A 27685-nucleotide genomic window follows, 5' to 3' on the forward strand; every position below is an offset into this window, starting at 1 on the left:
GCCAATGCCCTACCTAAAGGCCTCCTCACCTGTCTGTCACTGCCTCATTCAGCATGCATGTTGTGAGATAACAAGCTTTGCAGCAATGGTGCTTCGTGGGATGACTCTCATGTGTGTAGCATGCTTGCAAAAGGACATAGATAAGGTCACCTTAACTGGCTTTATTAATGCCACATCCCTCATGACGGGTGCCACACAGTGGCTAAACAATTTCTTCAGCTTCTCCAAGTCCAGCAGGTTGGCGTCTTGATCCAGGTTCTCACTATGCAGCACCTGCAAAAAGGTAGCAGTATATGCAAAAAAATTCAGTTAATTTGTTTTCTCGAAATTCCAGAAAAGGGCACAAGTAGTTCTTCCATTAATGAACTAATGATGATTTCGAAAAGTATCAGGTTTGAAATACAGACATTGGAAAACCCGACTCAAGCACGCAGGCTGCTCAGCATCAAACCTGCACAAAATCTAATAACCGTGTCACACAGGCATTTTGAAGGCTTTCAAATGGCCATCAACTCAGTGGCACTTGAATGCAGCTAAATGGGCATTTCCAATAGCCACAGAGTCCCTAGAACAGTGTGGACATCTATCAAGATTTTGAAGGCTTTTCAGTGGTAGAAATTTGCACTCAGACATGGAGCACTCGCAACTTACACTAAGGAATAAAATCAAAGGAATTTAATCGCTGAAAGAATACTCAACATGAAATGTACAACTTATTTCACTGAAAAAAAAGAAGGCTGGCCACAAAACACTGCAGCAAGCGTATTATCACTGTTGCTAATAGCACAAAAACAATGAATACCACCTTTTCAAAACTGCGTGAGTGCTACAACAGCTTCCCAGCAAAATTATCAACTGTGACAGTGGCTCCACAGCAGTTTGGTGCGAGATGATGAAATATCTCTACGGCGATCAAGTATTCTGTGTAGCAGCGGCATAACTCCCGAGTTGAAGTGCAAATCTCAAAGCTCAATCTCCCACCTTAACTGTTATCTTTAAATACATATTTAAATTCATTGCAGCATGCTGCAGAAGTATGTGGTCAGATCATTCGAGAGGATACCTGCAAGCTATCTCAGGAGACGAAAGATCTGATGAAGAAACGCCAAAGCATCAGGACGTCTAACTTCAGAGATAGAATAGGACTAGGAGAGCTATCGAAGTTAATTATAAGTGCAAGGTAGCCAACATAAGAAAGTTTAACATGGAGAAAACCTATCATGCTCTAAAGCATGGAGGTAGCCTAAAATCAGTGAAGAGAAAACTAATCACTGGTAAAAACCAGATGTATGCGCTGAAAGACAAAGAGGGCAATGTCATAAGCAATATGGATAAGATAGTTAAAGTAGCCGAAGAGTTCTACACCAATCTCTACAGTAGTGAATGTAATCAGAAGGTTACAGAGAGAGGCAGTAGAGCACAGCAATGGGACACCAGCCAGTAACGAGGGAGCAAGTAAAGAAAGCCTCAGGAGCAATGCAAAGGGGTAAAGCAGCTGGTGAGGATCAGGTAACAGCAGATTTGTTGAAGGATGGAGGAGAGATTATGCTAGAGAAACTAGCCACCCTGCATACGCTTGCCTCGTGACCACGAGCGTATCAGGAGCTTGAAAGAATGCGAACATTATTTTAATTCATAAGAAAGAAGATGTCAAGGACTTGAAGATTTACAGACCGATCAGCTTACTATCCATTGTCTACAAGGTATTTACTAAGGTAATCACTAATAGACTCAGGACAACCTTCGAATTCAATCAATCAAATGATCAGGCAGGCTTTCATAAAGGATACTCAACAAGAGACCACATTCATGCAATCAATCAGGTGATAGAGAAATGGGCAGAATACAACCAACCCCAATATATAGTCTTCATTGACTACCAGACAGCAATTGACTCGGTGGAACCACAGCTGTCATGCAGGCATTGTGGAATCAGGGTGTAGAAGAGTGTTATGTGAAAATATTGGAAGATATTTATAACGACTGCACAGCTACCATAGTTCTCCATAAGGTCAGCAATAAAATTCCAATAAGGCAAGGTGTCAGGCAGGGAGACACGATTTCACCAATGCTATTCACTGCCTGTTTACAGGAGGTATTCCGGGGCCTGAAATGGGAACAGTCGGGGAGAAGAGTTACTGGAGAATACCTAAGTAATTTGAGATTCCCTGATGGCATTGCCTGGCTAAGCCACTCAGGATATGAACTGCAAAGCATGATGAATGAGTTAGACAGGCAGAGCAGAATTGTGGGGCTAGAAATGAACACGCAGAAAACCAAAGTAATGCTCAACAGCCTAGCAAGGGAACAGCAGTTCACAATTGGTAGCGAGGTGCTAGAAGTAGTAAGAGGATATGTATACTTAGTGCAGGTAGTGACCGCTGATCCGGATCATGAGAGGGAAATAACTAGAAGAATAAGAACGGGGTGGAGCGCATATGGCAGGTTCTCTCAGATCGTGAAAGCCAGTTGCCAATATCCCCCAAGAGAAAAGTCTAACACAGCTGTATCTTACTGGTACTCACCTATGGGGCAGAAATGTGGAGGCTAACAATGAGGGTTCAGCTTATTTCAAGGACAACGCAGCGAGCTATGGAAAGAAAAATGATAGGTGTAACGTTAAGAGATCGGAAGCGGGCGGAGTGGGTGAGGGAAAAAACGCGGGTTAATGAAATCCTATTTGAAATCAAAAGGAAGAAATGGGCTCGGGCAGGGCATGTAATGCGAAGGCAAGACAACCGCTGGTCCTTGAGGGTAACAGAGTGGATTCCATGAGAAGGTAAATGTAGCAGGGGGCGGCAGAAAATTAGGTGGGCGGATGAGATTAAGAAGTTTGCGGGGATACGGTGGCCACAATTGGCAGAGGACAGGGTTAATTGGAGAGACATGGGAGAGGTTTTGCCCTGCAGTGCGTGTAGTCAGGCTGCTGCTGCTGCTGCTGATGATGATGATGACAGCCTGAGCACACCTACAAAGTAAAACTGTGAACTCGACCCAGCAGCACTTTACTGTGTTGAAAGAGAACAGGTACAATTGAATTACTGCATTACCTTGTTATCATTAAAAAGTACAGGGCTCTAAGGACTTCCTAATTTACATCGAAACGAATGGTTTACAGTGAACTTTCACGGATTACACTAACAGGCACTGAAAATCCAACACAGCTGCCCAAGAGAATATTAGGCAGCCGCGCTAGCCTTCTTTTGCGCTATGCTACCTGATACCAGATTAAGATTCGAGAGCAATTTACTCATACTCTAGCACTGGGATACGTTATGCCCCAGACTGATGCAGCTGTCTTACTAAAGGCAGAGAAGCTTTCAGTGTGGGTCATGTGTGCTGTGGCGTGAACACATGCACAGGATCGCCTGCTACCATTCAAGTCCTCTGTGTACACAAATGCAGGTGCAATAGAAAACCCACATCACAAATTTGGCTAGTCTGGTCGGCCAAGCATGGGCCAGCTGATAGCACGAAGCAGCAGGTGCGACACATACCATCATCATCAGCCTGACTAGGCCCACTGCAGGGCAAAGGACTCACCCATGTCTCCACATTAACCCTGTCCTTTGCTAGGTGTGGCCACCATATCCCCGTACACTTCTTAACCTCATCCGCCCATCTAAGTTTCTGCCGCCCCCTGCTATGCTTGCATTCTTTTGGAATCCACTCCATTACCCTTAAGGACCAGCGGTTATGTTGTCTTCCCATTACAAGCCCCGCCCAGGCCCATTTCTTCCTCTTAATTTCAAGTAGCATGTCATTAACCCGCGTTTGTTCCCTCACCCACTCCGCCCCCTTTTGGTCTCGTAATGTTAGACTTATCATTTTTCTTTCCATAGCACACTTTGCTGTCCTTATTGTTTGGCACGTGTTTTTTTCTTTGTAATAAGGCATAAAGTATTATACATGAATTACCACATGGCATCCTCCTATGACCGCTAAATAATTTATAATCAAATTTCTTTCTCCTGCTGTATTTGTTTCGGTTTCGACAGCTGAATGATGGCTGTGACGTCAAAGCGAGGTTATTGGTCACGTGAGGCATGAAAAACTGCAATACAATTGGTACTTCTGGCTCTTAAGGAATGCTGGTGTCAGCGCTGTAGCGAATTAAAATGATGAAGCAGCGATTATAAGTGCAGTTTTACCACGCCTCACGTGACCTATAACCTCTCTTTGATGTCATAGCCATAGTCAAATTGTTCACCGAAACAGGATGGCAGAAAAAGTTGATTATAAATTATTCAGCGGTCTCACGCGAATACCAGATGGTGATTCATGCATAGTAGTGTCTTCCGCAGCATTATAGAGAAGAAAACATGCCACCAAGATTAGGTGTCTATACTCTTTTAAGCTGAACTCTTTTAATTAGCCTCCACATTTCTGTCCCAAAAGTGAGAAACATGCAGGCTAAAGAAAAGATTTCAGCTTAAGTACCAAAGTGGCTCTAATCACACGATGAAGCGGAAAAACTCTCGACACTTGAACAGAGAACAAATAGGAATACCAACAAAATTTTAGATTCTTGTAAGGCTATCAAGCATTTCTGAATATTGTAAACTGCACTTTCACACATACAGTACGCATGTATGCCAAGCTCACATTCAGTAGCCCTGTTTTCCGGCTGTAATTATCACGGTCTGAGCTCAGTTACAGATTTAAAACCAGCCAAAAGATGCAACACAGGAAAAGAGAAGAAAACAGGTTGGACTATCAATTGAATTTTTTGTGAAGGAAAAGAAGGCTCGCATGAAGATGCGCCACACATGACCCACACCAGCGAAAGGCAGGACAACAAATAACTGTCACTGATATACAAGCACGTCATCTAAAAGAGAAAATTCTTTCCGTTGAAGATTGACTAATGGCTTCGCTACTCATACAGCCATTGCCTTGGAGATATGCATCAAATACCTTACAGATTTGTTTACCACTTCTATACACCACTGAAGTGTCACAGAAATCAGGCGTACACACTGATGGGTCATCTTATGATTTACACTCACGACATTGGCACTGTAGTGCCAGATTAGAAGCTGCCTTCCCCCTAACGAGTTAGTGCTCACTCAGGAACACATTAAAGACACCTGCACATATCCCTGAAGTAGTTTCTTGCACAAGCTAGCGGAATGTGATAAACCACTTCCTGCAAGTCCTGAACCTAGTTTTATGGGATACCATACTGCTATCCCGGGTTTTAACAGCAGCGCAAAGGCCATCAACACAATGATTGGCGCAAAAATTACATTTAAAAATTTTCCCGACACTTTGATTTGAACTCATGAAGTCTACACAAAGGACTCCATGATAACCGTTCTGAGGTGAATGGCAGTTCAGCCTAGCCTCTGGAATCTGTGCCAAAAAAAACGGAGTCAGCGCATCGCAATTTATTTCCGATATCAGCCAGTGCTGATGACAATTGTATATTTTGCTTTCTCTGGCTTATAAAGCTCCACTTTCAGAAAAAGTGTCGTCTTTGTGGTTAGGATGCGGAACTTCATCATCACAGGTCAACTTCAGCTTGCCATCAGTGTCCTTTTAATGCCTCAAAGTTGAACAATAGCTCCATTCATAGAGGAGGGCTGTGCATAAATTTCGACCACCAAAGATTCTTTAACATGCACTGACATTGCATAACACACGAGCAAATATGCATTTCGCCTTGTCGAAACGAAGCCACCACAATTCAATCCCGCGTCTTTGGGCTCAGTAGCCGAACACCAATGCAGTAGGCCACAGCAGCAGGTGAAAAACAAAAGAGAGCCCTTAATAGGCAACCTAACTTGCAAAAATCAACATAACGAGGGGTCACACAAGTAGCAGTGGACTAGGAAAATAAAAGCTACTTGTGTCGGAAGATGTCTTCAGTGCTTACCTCAAAAGCCTGCTTGCTTGCTGGGCATCCTAGCACCAAGTGAAAGGCTGGCACAGCTATACTGGAGAGCTTGGAAGAGGCATTGCTGGTAAAGCTATGTGGAGCTTGCTGCAAGGTAAAAAGACACATTTAACAGCAGCACAGTGCAAAAAATGGACTAGAATCAAGCATGTAAGGCAAAATGCAAGGCACAAAAAGGAGCCGGTCGCAGAATGGAACACGACTGTTTAACCACATTTCGAAGTGGGCCAGGCAACAAGAAATTCATAACCACGGCAGTCATTTACAAGCTAGCCTCAGACGAGACATCACTTGCATATCGATATCCAGCATCGTTTCTACAATACATGCCACCATTCAAAAGAACAGACCACAGCAGAACGATATTTTCAGTAGAAGGCTGGTTTGCTTCAAATTCTGCATGCGTCCCTCAATTTGAAATCTGGCATGATTAGCACTGATTTCACATTCTCACAGGTATGATGAATTAATAGTGCCAATTGCAGAAAAACCACACTTTTTCCTTTAACATCAAATAAGGTATTGGAGAGGTACCTCAGCATATTTAAGTCAAAGTCAGATTTATTTGCGCCATTGGTTATAATCATGAAACAATTAAGTTTATTCTTCGTACATATTAAAGGCTCAATTACCCTTAAATTTCACTGCAACTTCGGGATTTAGGCCAAATGGAGCTAGGGCACCTGTGTGCATTTTGCAGTTGTTTGTACCATTTCAGCTCCGAGCCAAAGTATGAAAAAGCGAATGCCAAAATAGAGGCGAAAAACTTCAGAGCAATTTGTTTTTATCTCACCGTTCTGCTATTCAAGGCTCGACTACACTGGCTCGCCTATAAGTACGAACGCAGCTGGATCATACGGAGCTTCGTACCTTAAATACACAATTTATAAAAGTACAAGTGAAATACAAGTGAAAGAGGAGGAAGCTCAATCCTAAGGCATACAGCTGAATCGCAGTCTACGTAGTTATACTGCTCGAGCGCTGTTACTTCAATTACAGCGTAACATGCGGCGAGAATGCAAAGCCCGGGCCGAAGATCTATTCGCGGGCACATATTCCATTCTCGGCGAGAGATGAATGGCAGTACGGCGGCAGTACGGCGCCGATATCGTGCACCCCGCGATCGGATCAGCTGTGCATATTTGCATGGCATACTGACCATGACCGTGTGACCACTGACACTACACGCGCATTCATGCCCGTGTGCCGCCAGCAAACAACCTTTCAGCGCTGCGTGCTGCCGCGATAGGCACTGCGTCTTCGCGTCTCTGTACTAGCTGTGTTGACGTGGCCAGTTGTGCGCAAAGGCTTTGAAATAATGAACAGGTTCGAAGAAAATTAACTTACCCCCAAGATGCGAGATGTCACCCGGGTAGTGGTCTCCCACCAGCTGCTCCGCCATGGAGGAAATGAGCCCCTCCGTCAGCATAGCGTTTCCAGTGAAGGCGCGCAAAGGACGACGCGCTATCCGTCGAGCCCGCTGACGCACGCTATAAACACAGGTTTAGCGAATTTCACTGCTGTCGGCACATCACATATCGGAAGAGTGACAAATGCTCATTCCAGCGATGGTTCACGCCCTCGGCACCACAAAGGAGGACCACGACCGACCACGACAAACGTAGCAACGCTGTCCGCCATGCTGTCCCTTCCCAGACGCTGCGTTCGTTGGCTAGCGCTTCGGCCAGTTCCGGCTTCCTTCGGCCCGTTTAGAAAGGCATCGCCTCCAGGCATTCCTCCAGGTCGTCTCTTTCGGGCTCTATGCTTTTGGGCAGTGCGATAGCAAAGGATTAAAACCAAATGAAACTTTCGTTACAAAAATAATTAAGTTCTTGTGCACATATTAGCATTAAAAACTTGAGAAATTTGTGACGCGTGGACGCATGAATATGCGTGTCGGTACATGCGTGCGTGCGTGCGTGCGTGCGTGAGTGGGCATGGTCTAGCGCGTCAAATCCAAAGCCTATCCGACATGCTGCATGGTTTCTGAGATCACCGCCGTGAGCTTCGCTTGTTTTCTCGTGCTGCTGCTGGGCGGTCTTGTGCGCCGCTGTTACTGTGCTGGAATCGCAAAAGAAGAAGGATTACCGGTGTGTGCTGCCGGTGGGCGCGCTCTCATCCAAGAGTAGTAGCAGCTCCCAATTAAGCGATCCGTCGGGGCATATGTGTTATGGTTGTCTGGTCGACAACGATAATGAGGTCAGCAGTGCGGTGCCGTCGTTTGATGAGTCGAAACCTTTCGGCCTATTGCTCTGCTAACTTCGTTGCAAAAATGCCTGGCTCATAAGCAGCGACAGTGGCCATTGTTTCTGTGGTGTGTTTCGATTACAAGACGGCGCCCTTCTACAGTGTGGCTTCCTTGGAAACTTAGTCGGCGGTGTGCCTGCAACGCCTGTCGCTGTCAGCTCAAACTGACCGCCTGCGAGCGCTGCCTTCTTTTGCGATGTGAACGGTGACGGGACACTTACTGCCTGTGGCCGGAGCTTATAGCAAAAGCGAAGAGTGTTTTCTGTGAAGGTTTGACGAAGTGCGTGTGTCAGTCTGGACCCTTAGCAAGTCATACGAGATGCGACATGCAAAAGTGGTCCACCAGTCGCTTCAGCAGAAAGGAGTGCGGATGTTTTTTACGTTACTTCAATCTAGAACTGCCCATGCAAATATTTCAACTCGTCTCTTGCCTAAACAGCATAGTAAAGAAGCTAAAGCAACAAAACTGCTGTTTCCATGCTGTATATTGATTCCGCACTCGTGCTAGAGGTGGGAAATATGTAGCAGTTATTGGCGGAGTTACAGCCTATGAAGCACGTGCAGCTTCATGTAACTGCAGGTTAGGATATGCGCCTTACTTGGTATTGACTTTGTGACCAGACATAGCCATTTGTCAACTAAAAGAAATTTTCTTGCTATAGGATTCTGCAGCATTATGTATGCTTCTGGACACTGAATACCGGGTGCGTCACCTCTCTTGAAAGCACTCAGAATTGTGTACTTATCAGTACGTTTGAGATGAGAAAATTTTATCAGCTTCTTTTCTTTATTTTATAATTAGCTACACAGCATGTTGCAAAAAAAATGTTTTAAGGAAAAGTATTTCAGTTTAGAGTAGAACAGTTCAACAAAGTTGTTTTGGGCATTCTGGTAACTTCAAGATGGTATTTGATGGTTGCATACAGACGCGCAAGTCAAACCTCAAAGGGCATCAAACTTAACAGTACCGCTGAGCTTATCCTTTCGTGCTTTTTATGTGTGTGTAGATCACGTGGGGAAGTTCAGTATTGGATGTTGGATTTCATAGTTCTGCTACAACTTTTATCTTCCTTTCTACACATGAAACATGACTGAACTTGATTACATTCCCCAAGCAAATACCTGACGCCTTACAAGCGTTCCTTACTGTGCACAGTTGTCCCAGTGCATTATATCCACTCATGTGCAGCACACTGTTGTGTTGCTCTTGGTCTCCAAATGTGACTCTCAGCAATATGATGGAATCATAGTCCATCCAGATGGTCTTTGTGGTAGTGCAAATTTCAAAACAGATTGAAGAAGAATGAAGAGTGTGATACTTCGTCATGCATCATGCAATGCTGGTGCTAATCAGGCAACATGTGTGGTATATATACTTCGCACATTTGAGATTCATTGGATTTGTTCTGGAGCCATACTGGGAATTAATTAATCGATCTGTGATTTGTCACTGAAATTGAGAGAGGGCACTAATTTCTGAACTTTTGACACCAACTGTGAATTCAAAACTGTCTTTTCATGTAGGCTTACATGGCTTTTTTACGTGTATGTAAATTTATGCTAATGACTTTGGAAATTGCTTTGGAAATGGTTTTAGAAATTGCCTCGTAACATTCCTGTTACAGCTCACAATTCGCTTTCTGCACGTCATGTTTGATTGAACCTGATTATATCCCCAAGCTTGTTTGTTGCACCTAACAGACACTGTTGCCCTTTCAGAGTTATTCCATTGATTGACTCCTTTCGAGTGCAAGCAACAAATGGTTGTGTTGCTTCTGATTTCGAAATATGGCTGTCTGCATGACGGGCGACAACATAAATGCTCTGGATGGCTTTCATCATGCATCTATAAGATATCTGTAACTTTCAGAATTGGTTAAAGGAAGAACTGAAGGATGCTGTAAGAGTCGTTAGAAGCTTGTTTTTTACATTATTTTATAACGAACTTGCAATGTTGACAAGTTCTTGCTCAGTGTGCATGTTGTCATGTACAGGTCCCTGCAGTTTCGAAGGGAACCATTTTGCACTAAAAGATAATTTTTTGGTTATTTGTTTGCTGAAGTTGAAAATGATTAATGGGTACTTACGCCAAGACGAAAATTATAAAACAGCAAAACGTGAGCTTATTGCTCATTATTGAGAAGTAATCATTAACTGAATGCTCGAACTTTGTTTGCTTTCACCCTAAATGGGCCTTTACAGTCTCGACAAGTTGCTACTAAGCAAGCAAACGCACACATGGCCACACGCAGCCTCACTGAGCTTGCTCAGTGTGCACATAAGCACGCACAGCTTCGGCAAGCCCCCTCTCAGCACGCAGATGTCCACGCACAGAGAGTTGTCCACGAGAGTCCACGATTTTTTACACACAAAGAGTGTGCGTGTACGTCTTTCAGCTCACAGTACGCGATCATGTACACACAGGACGCACAGAATGCGTACAGGTAATGCACAATTTCTGCGCATTCGTGTGCAAAATGAACGTGATCGTACAAAAATCACTGTTCTCGTGCAAACTCACGCAGAGTTTTTTCAATAGGGAGGTGCAAAAGATATGCATTTTATTGAAGGCGTCAGGGCGCGCTTCCAGATGACGGCGCTAAAGCTCGTTTGCAGGTTAGGCTTAGCCCCCGCGGAGACGCCTTTTGGTCGGTAGCAGATATTATGGCGGGAAGAACATTTCTGGACGAGCATTTATGCAACAATGCCTCTTTCATGCGTTCACGCAGCATGTGTGGGGATGTTTCGAACTTAAGCAGTGACAGGGGTCAGTCTCGGTAGCCATCATATGGAAGTGGCCCAAACAACATTAGCACGTTTTTGTAGCGAGAGCTATACTACGCCAGCTCTTCGAGCCTTCATCGTGGCGCCCCTTGAGCTCCGTGGCGGCGCTGTGGCCTTGAGCCTGTTGGTCATGTGGTGCGGAGCAGCTGCTGCTGCCGGCGGCGCTACGCGCCGACGAAACCAAGCTGCAACAGCTGTGCGCATATGACGTGAAGAGTGGGGGGGGGGGGGAGAGGTGTCGCAGCTGTACAAGTAGGCGGCTCGGCGGAGCCGCCGGACAAAGATGGAGAGCGGAGATGTATCTCTCGCGTCGCTCCAGGTTTAACCAGAGCTAAACCACAGCCAAATCTTTTTAGGTCTCCAACCAAAAGCAAAAAAATATATTCTTACTTACAGGAGTGAAGAAATAGTGTACTATATAACTGAGTTAAGAATAGGGAATAAAACATGCAAGCTTTTAATAAATCTTTCTATGCACCTTAATTCTGGTTCCTGCCGCGGATATTAAGGAATTATGTGCTCTCATGAAAACTTCAGTTTTTGCTTTCAATAACTTTTTCTTGCTTTTACGGAAGAAATCCTATAGCGAGTGCAAGCTGCAAGGAAAACGGACGTACGCGTTCGCCATTTGGTTCCTGAAAAACCGGATGGTTCTGGCTCTGATAAAAAAAGCGGAATACCGTGCGACTCATCGAATAAGACAAAAAAAACCATAAGTGGATTTTTTTATTTTAGCATACTTTTTAGATGACGAGTAGGGGCAGCAAGCATACTTCCTAGATGACGAGTAGGGGCAGCAGTACTGAGAAGATGTTCTTGTGTGTTAATAAGAATGGGGTATACATAAGAAACGAGTTGCTTGGACAAATTCCCGAAAATAGCCATGTGTTCCACCGGTCACATGACGAACGGCTGACCCAACAAACATCGGCAAAACTCTTGCCAAGCGTACCTGATAAACAGTGCATAGAAAGGGATCGTGCATATCTTGCAAGAAGAAAAATTCGGTGAACAACTTGACACGACATGAAGTTCGACAGTAAAAGGCCACCCGAGCGTATAAGAGGCGGCAAAGGTTCCTTCGACTTCTTTTCTCAGTGGTGGTGGTGAAAACATTTATTAAATCATAGGGAGAGGTGTTGGGGGTCGTGACCTGAAGGGTCACGCCCTTACAACCACTAGGTGGGATGCCTAGACAGGTACCCCATTGGCGTTTGCCGCAGCCCGGGCGCGCTGCGTTAAGGCCCTTTGGGCCTCGAGGGTGCAGCAACCGGACAGGGTCGCCTCCCAGTCCTCTCGGGTGGGGTTTGGGATAGGGGGTAGGGATGGGTTCTGCTGGCAGGCCCACACCATGTGGTAAGTGTCAGACACCTCCCCACAGTGTGAGCACCGCCTGTCGAATTGAAGATCGAAATGTTGCAGAGTTGCCGGGCACAACATCGTGTTGGTGAGCAGGCGCAGGAGTACCCGCTCGTTGACCTTCCCCAGCCCTTTGCACGGGGTGGGAAGAGTTTGGTGCATGGATTGATGAAGCCCAGATAAACACTGCAGTGATCCTGTGTAGCTTTTGTGTATTCATCCTTGACCAGTGCAAAACTAGCAGCACATACCACACTTTTCTGGCAAAAAAAAAAGTTACATGCGGTTGCATGAGCACTGACATAAGGGCGTTTGAGAATAGGGGGTTCCAATCTATGGGGGCCCTAAGAATGTTGGGGCGTCGCAGTGCGCATGCGCAGAACGCAAGGCCCGCCTTGCGTCTTGGGTTAACGCTAGCGGCGACGTGCGCCCCAACGCCGCTCTACGTTCAGGCAACATGGCGGCGCCCATCGAAGCAGGGCCTCTCGCTTCACCACCGATTCCTCGTTGTCGCTACGCTCTGTCCCACGTTAACAGCAAACTAAAGGCATACGAAGCTTTCGCTTTGTCTGAACTGTCTGAATCACAAATTCTGAGCGGTAAAACACCCCAGACTTTCACATTGCTTCCGTGTTTACAGAGCTGCTAGGCTTAGCGAGTTCCCGTCGTTTAACGTCAGAAAACGCGCGAGGTTCAAACAGTCCTGCGCCCCAATGCTGCTCTGCGTTAAGGCAACATGGCGGCGCCCGTCGAAGCTGGACCTCGCGCTTCACCACAGATTCGTTGTCGTCGCTACTCTGTGAACTAAGTTCACGGCAAGCGAAAGGCCTACGAAGCTTTCGCTTTCTCTGAAGATGCCAGCACCACAAAATTTTAGCAGTGAAATGCGCCAAATTTTCAGATTACTTCTGTGTTTACATAGCTGCTAGGCTTAGCGAGTACGCATTGCTTGGTCACCACGGAGACGACTGGGACGGTCGAATGGGGTTTTCCGCCTCAGTAAAAACACACACTTCTAACAACTTTTACTTTTAAATCGTGTGTCTGCGTAATAAGTTTCTGACGAAGAAATCAAAGCATATATTAAAATCTTGTTTAAGAATATCTATTTGGTTTGCAGTAGTGGCGCTGCAATCGATAATCGCAAGCCTGGCTCAGCGGCGTAGGGGAGACCCGTATTCTAAAACTTAACGGCGCACTCGTACTTAGCGCTGGGGCCCGCTATTTCCTTGGGGCCACCAGGCCTTGGGGCCCCTATTCCAAAACTCTCTAATTATTTTTAGCCTCCATTTTTCTGCTTTGTTCCTTGAGTACTCTCTTTACAGTCTCAAATATGGGTCACTGTTCCTGAAGTTTTTTTTAGTTTGACTCCGAGATACTTTCTTCAAGCCGATACCCAACTCATACTCTCAAATACCGGAGGTTCTGTTTACCAGTCTCCATGCCAAAGCTTCAACCATTTTTGGGGGTGGACAGCATTTCTACCAGCCCTACAAAAATTCTTGACAGTATCTACTGCCTGACTAATACACTTTCTTGTTAACATAAAATATGTCCTCGGCACATGCTACCACTCACACTTCACACGACTGCGACACATCCCAAAAAACTGAATCATTTGCTAGAATACTCCTACAAAAGGATTCGATACCGAAAAGCAATGGCTACAATGGACCCCCTTACCGCACTGAGCGTTGAACCGGAATCCTCTCACTAAGTACGTTGCACAAGTACTCGAGAAGAAGGTGGCAGATGCCCCTCAAAAGGAGGCCCTGCATCCAATTTTCATGACACCCTGGTTAATCTGATTAAGCCATAGTTATTCCCTATTCATCTTGCAATTTCAAGCTAGCAGGTCCAAATGGATTAGTCAAATGAAGATGGGGACATCGGCGAAGGGTGTGGAATCAGTCGACCTCATTGGCTGAAGGGGCTGTTTTGAGCGACATTCGCCGCTTCATTATGAGCTATATCCGACTACACTATTGCACGCGTCTTGTACCCCATGCGCTCGTCCTTCAAATATGGCTGCGGCTTAGCTCGGCTAGCGAGGTTAGACTCAATCTCTTAGCAAAAAAAAAAATCAGCTTTACAGTGATCTTATCCAAGTAGCCTTGCCTGTTCCTCTGTATCGGTTGCCGCACTCTTTTTTACAGGGCAAAATATACTGAACGTGCAAAATTCAGGGGGCACTTTGACTGTCTAGAGTGCGTACAGGCGACAGCTTTACCGCACCACTTTGACTGTCTGTGTGGCACTGGTGACGTCACCACTCTATGACGTCGCACCTAATTAAGGACTAACTGATAAATAATGAATAATCATTAATCAATGGCTAACAACTAATTAATAACGCTTAAGCTTCGCATTCAGGAGTGGAACGCGACAGCGCGTTGCAGCTCTGCTAGGGAGTCCACGGAAAGCCATCGCCCGTTCGGCGCGATGCCTTGCCCGTTGTAAACACCTTGAAGTTCTTGTAGCTAACGCTCTGAAGTCGAACAGTAAGGCAGTGATGGCGAAGAAATTTATTTTTTCGTTATATACTTTCTGCAAGTAAACTCCTTCAAGGATATCTGCAGTACGCGCAGCAGCAGTGAGCAGCTGTTCTTGTGGTGTAGTGCCAACACCACAAGAACAGCTGCTCACTGCTGCTGCGCGTACTGCAGATATCCTTGAAGGAGTTTACTTGCAGAAAGTATATAACGAAAAAAATAAATTGTTCTTGTGGTGTAGTGGCTCGAAAGAGTCGAGCCTTTGGTGACGCTTAAGGAGTTTTAATATGATGAAGCCACGCACCCCCGGGCGGATAGTGTTGTTAATTATTGCTCATTGCGCTCTGTAAGTGTATTTGTGTACTGTGGTTCTTGCCGAAGTCAGGCAATAAATAAAAAAAAAAGTTCTTGTGGTGTAGTGGTTATCACATCCGCCTAACACGCGGAAGGTCCCAGGTTCGATCCCTGGCAAGAACACTTCTTTTGCAGTGATTTTTTTTCGTAAAACATTAAGTTGGGCTAGCGGGTGTCCTGTGTGTGTGTCTTGGTATTGTGTCTGTTTCTTCTTATAATATTCAGTGCAATGAATATTATTTTTTTCATTATATCCTCTCTGCAACTAAGCATCTCTATGATTTCAACAGTAAGCGCAGCAAGGCTGAGCAGCTGTTCTTGTGGTGTTGTTAATTATTGCTCATTGCGCTCTGTAAGTGTATTTGTGTACTGTGGTTCTTGCCGAAGTCAGGCAATAAATAAAAAAAAAAAGTTCTTGTGGTGTAGTGGTTATGACATCCGCCTAACACGCGGAAGGTCCCAGGTTCGATCCCCGGCAAGAACACATCTTTTACTGCTGCTTTTTTTTTTGTACAGAAATGAATTGTTGGCCACACCAACCTATTTATGACATATGCGTTGCTGCTAGGGTCAGTGCAATAAAACTTTTTTCAATAAATCCTTTCTACAACTGGCTTCTCTAAGATTTCAACAGTAAGCGCAGCACAGGTGAGCAGCTGTTCTTGTGGTGTAGTGGTTATCACATCCGCCTAACACGCGGAAGGTCCCAGGTTCGATCCCTGGCAAGAACACATCTTTTACTGCTGCTTTTTTTTGTACAGAAATGAATTGTTGGCCACACCAACCTATTTATGACATATGCGTTGCTGCTAGGGTCAGTGCAATAAATCTTTTTTCAATAAATCCTTTCTACAACTGGCTTCTCTAAGATTTCAACAGTAAGCGCAGCACAGGTGAGCAGCTGTTCTTGTGGTGTAGTCATTCCACTTCCGGCTTCCGTGGGAGACGGTCGTGTGATGGGAAGCTCTGAGCGCGCTTCGTTATCGGTCATGTCTGGCCGAGGTTTCGGTGAGCGACGCCCACCAGTGGGCTATCGCTTAGTTTTGCCTACGCTGCCTTCGGGAGACGCAATGAAGACTGCGGTTTTCCTTCACTGCGATATTGCCGGGCGGCCTTATCGCATAGAGGATTTTCGTGAGCCTTTGGAAACTGCCGGTGTTCTACCTTTCGTGGCTGGCATTGGGGCCTTTCAAATGTCGCATGTGTGGATGTTGAAGCTGAAAACTGCGGAAGCGAAGGAACGAGTGCTGAAAGAAGGAGCACTTGAAGTGAAAAAACGCTATTGTGCGGTCATAGACCCCAACAAACGTGAGTTGGCCTTCAGGGTGCACTGGGTGCCCTTCTACGTGTCGAATGAATCTGTGCAGAAGGCTTTTGAAGAATTTGGAGAGGTGACAGACGTCAACCGCGAGCAGTGGAACAGTCCCGGTTTCGAAGACGTCGAATCGACCACCCGTCTGGTGCGTATAGTTCTGAAGGAGGGGCTCTCTATCGATGATTTGCCCCACATGCTCAAGTTCTACGGAGGACAAGTGTTGGTGGTGGTGCCTGGACGGCCACCAATATGCCTACGGTGCAAAAGGACGGGACATATTCGACGCGACTGCCGCACGCCAAGATGCAGTTTGTGTCACGCCTTCGGACACGAACGGGAAGGGTGCGTTCGCACGTATGCGCGTGTGGCCACGGGTACTGCTCCGCCGCAAGACGACGGGAGCGAGCTGCTCATGGACCAGGAGGAACTGGAGAACGCCGGAGCCCCGCCCCCTTCAGGACTCAGCGACGGCCCTGCTTCCCAGCAGCCGGAGCTGCCCGCTGGCGACGAGAAGTCACAAGGTGACCCCGCTGCAGAAACGACTGGCAAGAAGGCGGATGCTGCTGCGGCGCCAGAAGAGCCAACGAGGGGTCGCACTTCAGGCGACCACGACTCCGAGGCGCCGATGGATGCGACAGTCGCTTCCATTAAGCGACCTCGGGACTACGAAAAGGCACCGGCTACGGAACGAGAACTTCGTCGGCTAGAAAGGCATTGGAGAGGGGAGGGAGCCAAGAAAGGCAAGTTAGCCTTGTCGCGGTCCTCGTCGCTAACTCGCGACGAGAGGCCGAAGCAGTGAGCCTTAGTCACTGTTGTTTGTTTGCTGTGTGCACGCTATGGCTTATTTGAAGAAACCGCTAAAAGTTGGCACTCTGAACGTACGAGGGCTTGCCTCGAAGCGTAAGCAAGTGCAGTTGAACCGACTGTTCGGGGAGTTAGATCTAGATATCGCGGCTATTCAAGAAACAAAAGTTGAGGATGAGCAGCAAACAGATAACATGGTGCTTGGTTTTCGTTCGCATTTCAATGTTTGTGTAAGCCATGCGGCTGGTTTGTCGGCGGGATGCTGTCTTTTCCTGAGGAAAAACATAGGCATAGTAGAGGAAGAAATAATAACTTGTGCAAGGGGGCGGTTTATCGTGTGTGACTTCACATATGAAACATTCGCGGTGAGGGTTGTTGTCCTGTATGCTCCCACGATACAAAAGGAACGGCGCGGTTTTTTTGAACAGTTAGCCTCGTTCCTTGATTGCAGTCGAGTGCTCATACTATTGGGAGACTTCAATTGCGTTTTGGACCCTAAAGATCGTTCAAATGTAAAGGATGTAAAAGACCCGAGTGTTGATTTCTTGAACAGTGTCCTCAACGAGTGCAGCTTGGAGGATGTAATAGGTCTGGCGAAGAGTCAGAATCACATGCATTTTACGCATTTTCAAGGTAGTAGCCACGCACGACTGGACAGAATATATGTGTCGCCGGAGTTTTCACCTTCCTGTGAGCAGTATGAAGTGAAGCAAGTGTCATTTAGTGACCACTGCCTAGTTACGGTAACTTTGGGAGGAAGGAAGCAGCGTAAAGCAAAAATGAACTGGGATATGTGGAAACTAAACTCAAGGCTTATAGAAGACGACATATTTTTAAGAAAAGTTAAGGAAAGCATGGATATGTTTAATAATAGTAAAAGAGGACGTATTGAATCTTGGGAATGCTTTAAGCAGGAGTTGAAAATGCATGCCATTGAGCGTTCAACCATAAGAAAATATGAGGAAAAAAAAGAAGAAAAGCATTTGCGTGAGCTTTTGGCGAATTTAGGGCACGAAGAGGAAAAAACGCCGGGCATGTTCATGCATGATATAAAAGGCGTCAAAGTTAGGCTAGAAGCTTTAGATGCTCAGAAGTACAGAGGAGCAGCGATAAGAGCACGCACGGAAAAATGGCTTACTGGTGAAATGCCTACAAAACGCGCGCTCACAGATGAAAAGCGATACGCGCGGTCAAACGAGATATCAGTTATCGAATACAAAGGACGAATCCTCAGTGAACAAAGTGAAATTTCGAGTGCATTCGTGGAACAGTACCGTGAGCTGTTTTCATGGAAAGCACCAAGTGAAGAAGGGTTTCGGGAAAACTTTTTGCCACTTATGCCAATATTAGGCAATGAGATAACTGAAGAACTAGAGAGCGAAATAAGTATTAAGGAAATAGAGACAGCAATTGAGGAATTGAATGCCGGAAAGTCGCCGGGACCTGACGGTTTGACTGCTGCCTTTTATAAGAGCTTTAAATATGACATTGCTGCTATGCTACATAAGCTTTTCAAAGAGTGTTTTGAGGTCGGTAGGCTGCCACCTTCGTTTAGCAATGCTCATACGGTCTTAATTCCTAAGACAGATGACCCTGCCAAGCTCGTAAAAGTAACAAGCTATAGACCGATCACGTTAACAAACGTTGATTATAAAATCCTGATGAAAGTGTTAGCTAAGCGATTGCAATACGTCATAAAGGATATTGTAGGGCCTCACCAAACGTGTGGCATAAAAACAAGAAGCATATTTAAAAATATTCATGTAGCACGCAGCGTGCTCGAGTGCTGCGATGCTTTAAATAAGAAAGTGGCTATGGTTCAAATTGACTTTGAAAAAGCATTTGATCGGGTGTCTCATGAAATACTCTATTGTTTGTTGGAACATATTGGTATTGGTTCGGTTGTTCTCAATGGGGTAAAAATGGCTTATGCATGTTGCTCGACACGACTTATGGTAAACAAAATATTATCTGAAAGAATTGATGTGAGGGCTTCTGTTCGACAAGGATGTCCACTGTCCCCTCTACTTTTTGCAATTTATTTGGAGCCTTTTTGTAGGATGATAACTGCGAGCGAGCACATCCGAGGTTTTAGGTTGGGAGCGTGTGAGGTGCGAATACTGGCATATGCAGATGATGTTGCCCTCTTTTGTGAAGATCGCAAAAGTATTGTAGAAGCGTTACAAGTAACCGAAAGGTTTTGCAGGCAAACTGGTAGTGCTGTTAATCTCGATAAATGTCTCGGAGTCTGGCATGGGCAATGGGACTTGGAACCAGAATTGTTCTGCGGGGTCCGATGGGCTACAACTCCCGGAGTTTATTTGGGAGTCCCGCTGGACAGATATGGGGAAAATACCAATTACTGGAATGAAAAAGCGGAAGAAATGCGGGACCGGACCAAGGGATGGATGGGCCGTAATCTTTCTATTTTCGCGCGCGCAACTGTATGTAACACCTTTCTTGTGGCAAGGATCATGTATTTACTTCAAGTATTATATTGTGCACGAACCAATATCCAAAGGTTTCATCGGGTTTTTGCGGTCTTCATTTGGGCGTCCAATTGGGAACGAATTCGCAGAGATAATCTCTTCCGGAGAGTAAAGGTCGGGGGACTGTCTCTAATGCATCTCTATGTACGGCAGGTTGTTTTAAGGTTTTGTTTCCTGCGTGACCAAAATGACCCCTTCCTGCGAACATTCATACAAACCATGTTATCCAGTGCACTTCCAGAATTCATTGTCTCTTCGTGCAATGCTCGGTGGTACACAGTGTCTCGCTTCCTGCGAGAGGTTGTCTGGTCGTTCAGGTTTTTGCAAGTGCGGTTCTCGCTAGAGTATTTAGCGAATGTAAAGCCGAAGCGCTTATACAAGGATCTTATTGAACAGTTGTTTCCAGCGCCATTGTACAGAACCTTATACTGTGAAGGCCCTGGGAAAGACGTTCTCAGGCGAGTTAAAAAGATGACTGTTGCACCAGGCGTCAAAACATTCTTTTTTAAATTACACACAGGAACGCTACCAGTAAAAACATGGCTAGAGGAAAAGGGCCTTTTTGTTCCTTGGGGCTCGAACTGTCTCCTGTGTAGAAAACCGGAGACGGTAGAACACGTGTTCCTCGATTGTCGGGATGCGGTGTTCTACTGGGATGTTTTGCAAAGAACCCTAAAAAAGGACTTGCCATTGACACCGCGCGGAATTCGGTACTTGACCACTGAAAGTGATGTTGCACAGTATGACCAGATTATGTTATTGGGCCTTCACAGCATTTGGAGGAGTAGAATGGCTGTAAGACATTGTGACTTGGATGCACGATCGGTATGTGGTTATTTTGTGGAACATGTGTATAAGTTAAGAGAAGTCTTGAAGCAACAAGATTGCGCGGATGATGTATTGAGTCTGATGGACCAACTTGTGTTAATGAAAGTCCATTAGACACGGTTGTCTGCCAAGGGGCACGACAACTACGATATTTTATTGATGTATTCATTCACGCATTAAAGAAAAAAAAAAGTTCTTGTGGTGTAGTGGTTATCACATCCGCCTAACACGCGGAAGGAGGTCCCAGGTTCGATCCCTGGCAAGAACACATCTTTTACTGCTGCTTTTTTTTGTACAGAAATGAATTGTTGGCCACACCAACCTATTTATGACATATGCGTTGCTGCTAGGGTCAGTGCAATAAATCTTTTTTCAATAAATCCTTTCTACAACTGGCTTCTCTAAGATTTCAACAGTAAGCGCAGCACAGGTGAGCAGCTGTTCTTGTGGTGTAGTGGACTTTCATTAACATTAGACACGGTTGTCTGCCAAGGGGCATGACAACTACGATATTTTAGTTATGTATTCATTCATGCAATAAAGAAAAAAAAAAGTTCTTGTGGTGTAGTGGTTATCACATCCGCCTAACACGCGGAAGGTCCCAGGTTCGATCCCTGGCAAGAACACATCTTTTACTGCTGCTTTTTTTTGTACAGAAATGAATTGTTGGCCACACCAACCTATTTATGACATATGCGTTGCTGCTAGGGTCAGTGCAATAAATCTTTTTTCAATAAATCCTTTCTACAACTGGCTTCTCTAAGATTTCAACAGTAAGCGCAGCACAGGTGAGCAGCTGTTCTTGTGGTGTAGTCATTCTGCTTCCGGCAGCCGAGCTGAACGGATCGCAGGGTCATGGGCTCCAGCGGAGCAGCGATAGCGGCCTTTGACGGCCGCGGAAACAGGATCGCTGACTGCGGTGATAAGGATTACCAGATTATTTTGCCGACACTGCCAACAGGACGTGTTGTTTGTTTTCAACACCGTTTTTCTTCACGGCGACGTGCGAGCGAGGCCGTTCCGGGTCGAGGATTTCCGAGACGCCCTGGCCGAGACCGGTATGCTCCCCGACGTGGTCGCGTTGGGGGCGTACCAAATCAACCACGTGTGGGCGGTTACCTTGCGGAACACGGAGGCAGCAAAGAAGTTGCTCGCCTTCAACGAGCTGCAAGTTAAGAAACGCCGCTGCCTCATTATCGACCCGGAAGACCAGCAGGTAAAGCTGAGGCTACACTGGATGCTTCACGGTGTGGCCGACGACGACATTCGGACGGCATTCGCGGCGTTTGGCAAAGTGACCGACGTTACGCGTGAGCGGTGGCAGATACAAGGCGTCAATGACAAGAGCTCAACGACAAGAACGGTCCTACTGAAGTTGAAGCCCGGCTTGAAAGTGGATGACCTGCCACACCAGGTACGTGTCGCCGGAGAGTTGGCTCTTGTCGTAGCGCCTGGGCGTCCAATGCAGTGCTTGCGCTGCCATGGTACAGGCCACGTGCGGCGTGAATGCAAGGTTCCCCGCTGTACGAAATGCCGGCGGTACGGCCACGCGGATAATGAGTGTGTCCGCACTTATGCGGTGGCTACGGGCGGGGCGTCGAAAGACGACTCTGCGGAACTCCTGATGGATGTAGTCGAGGCTGAAGAATCTGCGAAAGGCATAGAGGAACCCGAAACGCAAGCAGGATCGACGGGCTCTTCGATGCCGGACGCAAGCCGATGCCGGACGCAGCAAGACGCTGCCGGCCGCAGCGATGCCGGACGCAAGCCTGAGGGGGCAGAACCTACTAGAAAGGAGACGGAGGCGTCGAGCGGTGAAGTAAGCGTGCCAGCGTTCCAAGAAACCGAGCCAGCGACTCTGACCGAGGAGAACCTTGACCAGAGCGGCGTCCGCACGACCGGCGTCCCTGCCCCAGCGAAGCGGCCACACGCCCAGACCGGAACCGAAGACGACAAGGCGAGCCCCCAGCGTCGAAGAGCCGCCGGCAAAAACGACCCAAGGACGGCGGTCGTCCATCCGGACACGTTCAAATGTGTCGACGGAGAGGAGAGCCCTTGACAAGACGCCCCCGCTGCCAGGCCTGGCACCAGCACCGGATGGCTCCGGTGTCAACGATGTCGTCTAGCCAAGCGCTAGACGTGAAGGGTAAGCACCATGTTCCCGGCCTCTTTCTTCTGCATTAAAATGGCTCATGCGTTCCCCATGAAAATCGGTACACTTAATGTCAGGGGACTGGCAAGTAAGAAGAAGCAGAGCCAGGTGTACCGCCTTTTAACTGAGCACGACATTGACGTCCTGGCAGTGCAGGAAACGAAAATTGACGGGGAAGAGGAGACCGGGAGCATGGTGAGACGTTTCACGTCTAGGTTTTTTGCAGTTGTCGCCCACGCTGTAGGAACGTCTGCGGGTTGTGTTATCTTTGTAAAGAATGTACCGGGACTTGAGGTTCAGGCATATGCGGCGTGTCCTTCGGGTCGATTTGTTTTGGTTGACCTCCTGTACGACAAAACATATTGGCGCATCATTTGTGTGTACGCCCCAAATGCGGTGGATGAGAGGACAGCGTTTTTTCAACGCGTACAAAAGCACTTCAGTTGTGAGAAATGCCTGATCGTAATGGGTGACTTCAATTGCGTCCTGAGGGGCTGTGACAAAACCAGTGCAAGGGCATTTAGGGACAGAAGCACTGAAGTACTCTCAGAAATTATAGACACGTGCAACCTCGATGATGTGGCCGAATGTTTAGAAGGCGAGCGTTGTGTGAGACTCACCCATTTTCAACGGTCAAGCCATGCACGGCTAGATCGCATTTATGTGTCACCGAACGTTATTTCAAAATGCAGTAGCTACAATGTAGTACCGGTATCATTTTCGGATCATTGTTTAGTGAAGTGTGGGATAGGGACAAAGAAACGAGGAAATCAGTTTTCTTGGGAGATGTGGAAATTAAATAATAAGCTCATTACAGACGACATCTTTAGCAGGAAAGTAAACGAAGAAATCAGTAAATTAAAGCCGAGCGGGGAACTGAAAGTATGGCAGCAGTGGGAACTTTGCAAACAACAAATAAAAATAGCAGCAATCGAAAGGTCAAGTTGCATACGACAAGAGGAGAAGCGTGAGGAGGACAATTTAAGATCTTTACTAGCTAGACTTCTCGAAAGAGAAAGCGAAGAGCCTGGCAAATGGATGGATGACATTAGGAAAATAAAAAATAAGATTGAACTCTGACGAAGAACGCTATCGTGGCGCACTGGTGCGGGCTAGGGCGCAAGATATAGCTGATGGGGAGACACCTTCAAAACGAGCGCTAGGAATGGAAAAAACGCATGCTCAACGAAACCACATTGAACAGATTGAATGGGGCGGGGCGTTATCTGGAGAAAGCGGGCATATCCAGCAGGCATTTCTTGAATATTATCAGGCGCTGTTTGCAAAGCAAGAAGTGGATGTGAGCGCATTCAAGGAAAAGTTTCTTGGCGCTTTGCCGCGATTAGATGACGAACAGAAAGAAAGGCTGCAGCTGTCGATAACGGCGTCGGAGGTCGAGCAAGCGATAGAAAATTTGAACCTGGGAAAATCTCCTGGACCTGATGGGTTAAGCGCCGCTTTTTACAAAGCATATAAACGCGAAATAGTGCCAGTACTGACAGCAGTTTTTAACGAAGCCTATAAAGAAAATGAATTGCCCCCGTCTTATGGTAAATCCCATACAGTGCTAATCCCTAAATCCGATGACGCAGAAAAGTTAAAGCAGGTCACAGCATATCGTCCTATCGCCCTCACAAACGTGGATTATAAAGTTTTCATGAAGATTTTAGCCTGTAGACTACAGTCAGTAATTCAGGATATAGTCGGTCCCCACCAGACGTGTGGGATCAAGGGACGCTGTATTGTTTCCAATATTCATAAAGCGAGGTGTGTGCTGGAATGTTGTGATTACACAAATAGCTGTGTAGCCATCCTTCAGCTAGATCTTGAGAAGGCATTCGATTGTGTTTCGCACGATATCCTGTTCTGCATACTCGACCATGTGAATTTAGGGTCCATTATTTGTGAGGGAGTGGCCTTGGCGTACCGGAGCTGCACGATAAGATTAATTGTAAATAAGAGTTTGGGGGCCCCCATTAGCCTGCAGCGTTCGGTGCGCCAGGGTTGTCCCCTCAGCCCTCTTCTATTCTGCATTTACATTGAAGCGTTGTGTTTGAATATCATAGAAAGTGAAAAAATTCGAGGATTCCAGCTACAGGCAGCAGAAGTTAAGCTGCTGGCTTATGCGGATGATGTCGCGGTGTTCACAGTGAACCGGGAGGGTATAACCGAGGCCGTGGCATGCGTAAAAGAATTCACCAAGGTCACTGGTAGTAAAGTGAATTGGTCAAAGTCCCTGGGGCTTTGGCACGGAGAATGGCCAACGAAGCCCGGCAATTTTGCAAACGTGTCCTGGGTGACGACCCCAGTAAAGTACTTAGGCGTTCCACTGGACGGTTATCGCGATAGCGATTCGTACTGGAAAGCACAGACGCAAGCCACGCGTGAAAAGGTGGAGAGGTGGAAAGGGCGACACCTTTCAATTTTCGCAAGGGCCACAGTGTGCAATCTGTTTTTTATGTCTAGGCTGTGGTACGTGATGCAAGTGTTGCATTGTGCAAGGATGAACGTACAGAGACTGCACCGGATCTTTGCCGTTTTTGTGTGGGCTGCGGACTGGGAACGCTGTAGCCGGACCAATTTGTTTAGGCGGGTGAAGGATGGCGGCCTGAGTCTGGGACACTTATTTCTGCGGCAGATTGTAAGCAGATTTTGTTTTGTGCGCGATGTAAGCGATCCGTTTTTGCGCACTGTGTGCCAATTAAGGCTCGGAAATGCACTTCCGGACTTTGTTGTCACAACCGAAAGGTTCTCGGGACGTATTTTTGGTTACTTTAGAGAGGTTGTCGTGAGTGTTCGATTCCTGTCTGTTCGATTTTCGTATGAATATTTATCTTCTGTTAGCAGGAAGAAGTTGTATAAAGATTTGTGCGATGTAGTTCTTCCACAACCTATGTACAGGGCCTTATACAATGGAGGCCAGGGACGCGACGTACTTAAGCGGGTGAAGGCGATGCAGGTGCCGCCAAGTGCAAAAACTTTTTTCTTTAAATTACATACCGGAACACTACCAGTAAAGGAATTCTTGGAAAGGAAGCAGTTATTTCTACCTTGGGGATCACATTGTTTAATTTGCAAACAACCAGAAACAATAGACCACGTTTTTTTGCACTGTTGGGAGGGGGTATACTTTTGGGACATTTTGCAACGGACTTTAAAAAAGAAATTTCCGCTCGACGCTCATGGTATTCGGTACTTGCCTGTAGAGAGTGAGGATGGGACACCATTCGACCTCATTATGCTAATGGGCCTCCATTGTATTTGGCGCTCCAGAATGGCAGGATATCATTGCGATCCTGATGCACGGCCAGCACGGATCTATTTTCGGGAGTGCATGCATAAGTATATTGAAGTTCAGAGACTTGCTCCTGAAGCTCTCCCGAATGGCTCGAAAGAGTCGAGCCTTTGGTGATGCTTAAGGAGTTTTAATATGATGAAGCCACGCACCTCCGGGCGGATAGTGTTGTTTATTATTGCTCATTGCGCTCTGTAAGTGTATTTGTGTACTGTGGTTCTTGCCGAAGTCAGGCAATAAATAAAAAAAAAAAGTTCTTGTGGTGTAGTGGTTATCACATCCGCCTAACACGCGGAAGGTCCCAGGTTCGATCCCTGGCAAGAACACATCTTTTACTGCTGCTTTTTTTTTGTACAGAAATGAATTGTTGGCCACACCAACCTATTTATGACATATGCGTTGCTGCTAGGGTCAGTGCAATAAATCTTTTTTTCAATAAATCCTTTCTACAACTGGCTTCTCTAAGATTTCAACAGTAAGCGCAGCACAGGTGAGCAGCTGTTCTTGTGGTGTAATTCTACTTCCGGCCACCGAGCGTGACGGACGTGTGTATCATGGGCTCCCAAGGAGCGGATTTAGCGGCCCAGCCGGGCCGCGGTATCAGGAGTACGATCAAACCGAACGAGGACTACCAGCTGATTTTGCCGCATTTGCCAACAGGTTCGAGCGTTTTGCATACTGTTTTTTTGCATGGCGACGTCCAAGCCAGGCCATACCGTGTTGAAAACTTTCGTGACGCTCTTGAGCGTCTGTCATTGCTGCCGGAAGTGGTTGCCCTCGGGGCATATCAGATGAATCATGTTTGGGCCGTGACATTCTGCAATGAAGAAGGAAAAAACAAATTGCTACAGGCGGAGGCGTTCAACGTCAAGGACCACCGCTGTGTGGTCATTGACCCATGCAACCAGAGCGTCAGGCTGAAGCTACACGGCGTGAAAGATGACGACGTGAAGGCAGCTCTGGCGGCTTTTGGAAAAGTGACCGACATAACTCGGGACAAGTGGAGAGTCAAAGGCTGCGTCGACAAGTCGTCTACTACGCGCTCAGTGACATTGAAGCTGAAGGTGGGCGTTACCATCGAGGACTTACCGCACCAGCTGCGTGTTGGAGAGGACGTCGCACTCGTCCACGTTCCTGGCAGAGCTCCGCTCTGCCTCCGGTGCCGCGGCACCGGCCACATACGTCGGGAGTGCCGTGTGCCACGTTGCGGGCTCTGTCGTCGCTTCGGCCACGACGACGCCCAGTGCGTGCGAACATATGCTACCGTAGCTGGTCCTGGTCGTAGGGATACTACTGAGGAGCACATTATGGACGAAGTAGACGCAGTAGAGGCGACCTGTGAGAGTCGGGAAGACGCAGTACCGAAAAGCATAGCCTCAGAAAAAGCAACGCTTCCCACGGAACATGAGGCTGCCAACTCAGAAGAACCGCCTGCCTGACACCAGAACTGAGGCGGACGCGGGAAAAGCAGATGATGCTGCGGTAGGTGCAGCTGAGACGGTTTTGGAATCGACCGACGAGAAGGACGTTGACACGGAGATGCCCGCGGCGTCAACTTTGCCAGCGAAGAGGACGCACGACGAAGCTGATGACAAGGCGACGAGCTACGACGGGACGGACCATGAGGAACCTCTTCCCAAAGCGCCTCCTGTTCGACGTGCGGCCTA

General features: G+C 46.8%; 1 protein-coding gene, 1 long non-coding RNA gene and 6 other non-coding genes across 8 annotated transcripts; all 8 read left to right on the forward strand.

Moving 5' to 3' along the window:
* The first annotated feature begins 15185 nt into the window (after nt 1-15185).
* Nucleotides 15186-15258, forward strand: TRNAV-AAC (transfer RNA valine (anticodon AAC)). Its single transcript has one exon. It is a non-coding gene; the product is annotated as a tRNA-Val (tRNA).
* A 288-nt stretch (nt 15259-15546) lies between these two features.
* On the forward strand, nt 15547-15619 carry TRNAV-AAC (transfer RNA valine (anticodon AAC)). Its single transcript has one exon. It is a non-coding gene; the product is annotated as a tRNA-Val (tRNA).
* Nucleotides 15620-15793: 174 nt separating this feature from the next.
* Nucleotides 15794-15866, forward strand: TRNAV-AAC (transfer RNA valine (anticodon AAC)). The gene has a single exon. It is a non-coding gene; the product is annotated as a tRNA-Val (tRNA).
* Nucleotides 15867-16205: 339 nt separating this feature from the next.
* Nucleotides 16206-17249, forward strand: LOC149364182 (uncharacterized). Its single transcript, XM_089568643.1, has one exon. It carries the CDS (start codon nt 16206-16208, stop codon nt 17247-17249), a length of 1044 nt encoding a protein of 347 aa, XP_089424769.1.
* A 3514-nt stretch (nt 17250-20763) lies between these two features.
* TRNAV-AAC (transfer RNA valine (anticodon AAC)) lies at nt 20764-20839 on the forward strand. Its single transcript has one exon. It is a non-coding gene; the product is annotated as a tRNA-Val (tRNA).
* Nucleotides 20840-21124: 285 nt separating this feature from the next.
* On the forward strand, nt 21125-21197 carry TRNAV-AAC (transfer RNA valine (anticodon AAC)). Its single transcript has one exon. It is a non-coding gene; the product is annotated as a tRNA-Val (tRNA).
* A 1442-nt stretch (nt 21198-22639) lies between these two features.
* Nucleotides 22640-23800, forward strand: LOC149364185 (uncharacterized). The gene is made up of 2 exons (XR_016288607.1): nt 22640-22717; nt 22801-23800. It is a non-coding gene; the product is annotated as an uncharacterized LOC149364185 (long non-coding RNA).
* A 2471-nt stretch (nt 23801-26271) lies between these two features.
* TRNAV-AAC (transfer RNA valine (anticodon AAC)) lies at nt 26272-26344 on the forward strand. Its single transcript has one exon. It is a non-coding gene; the product is annotated as a tRNA-Val (tRNA).
* Nucleotides 26345-27685: the final 1341 nt, after the last annotated feature.

The sequence above is a fragment of the Amblyomma mixtum genome, chromosome 2 (genome assembly GCF_055824585.1).
Source record: "Amblyomma mixtum isolate Tamu chromosome 2, ASM5582458v1, whole genome shotgun sequence".
NCBI lineage: Eukaryota > Metazoa > Arthropoda > Arachnida > Ixodida > Ixodidae > Amblyomma > Amblyomma mixtum.

Coding starts and splice junctions, on each gene's coding strand:
- LOC149364182 (XM_089568643.1), top strand. CDS start 16,206: ATGAAGACTGCGGTTTTCCTTCACTGCGATATTGCCGGGCGGCCTTAT.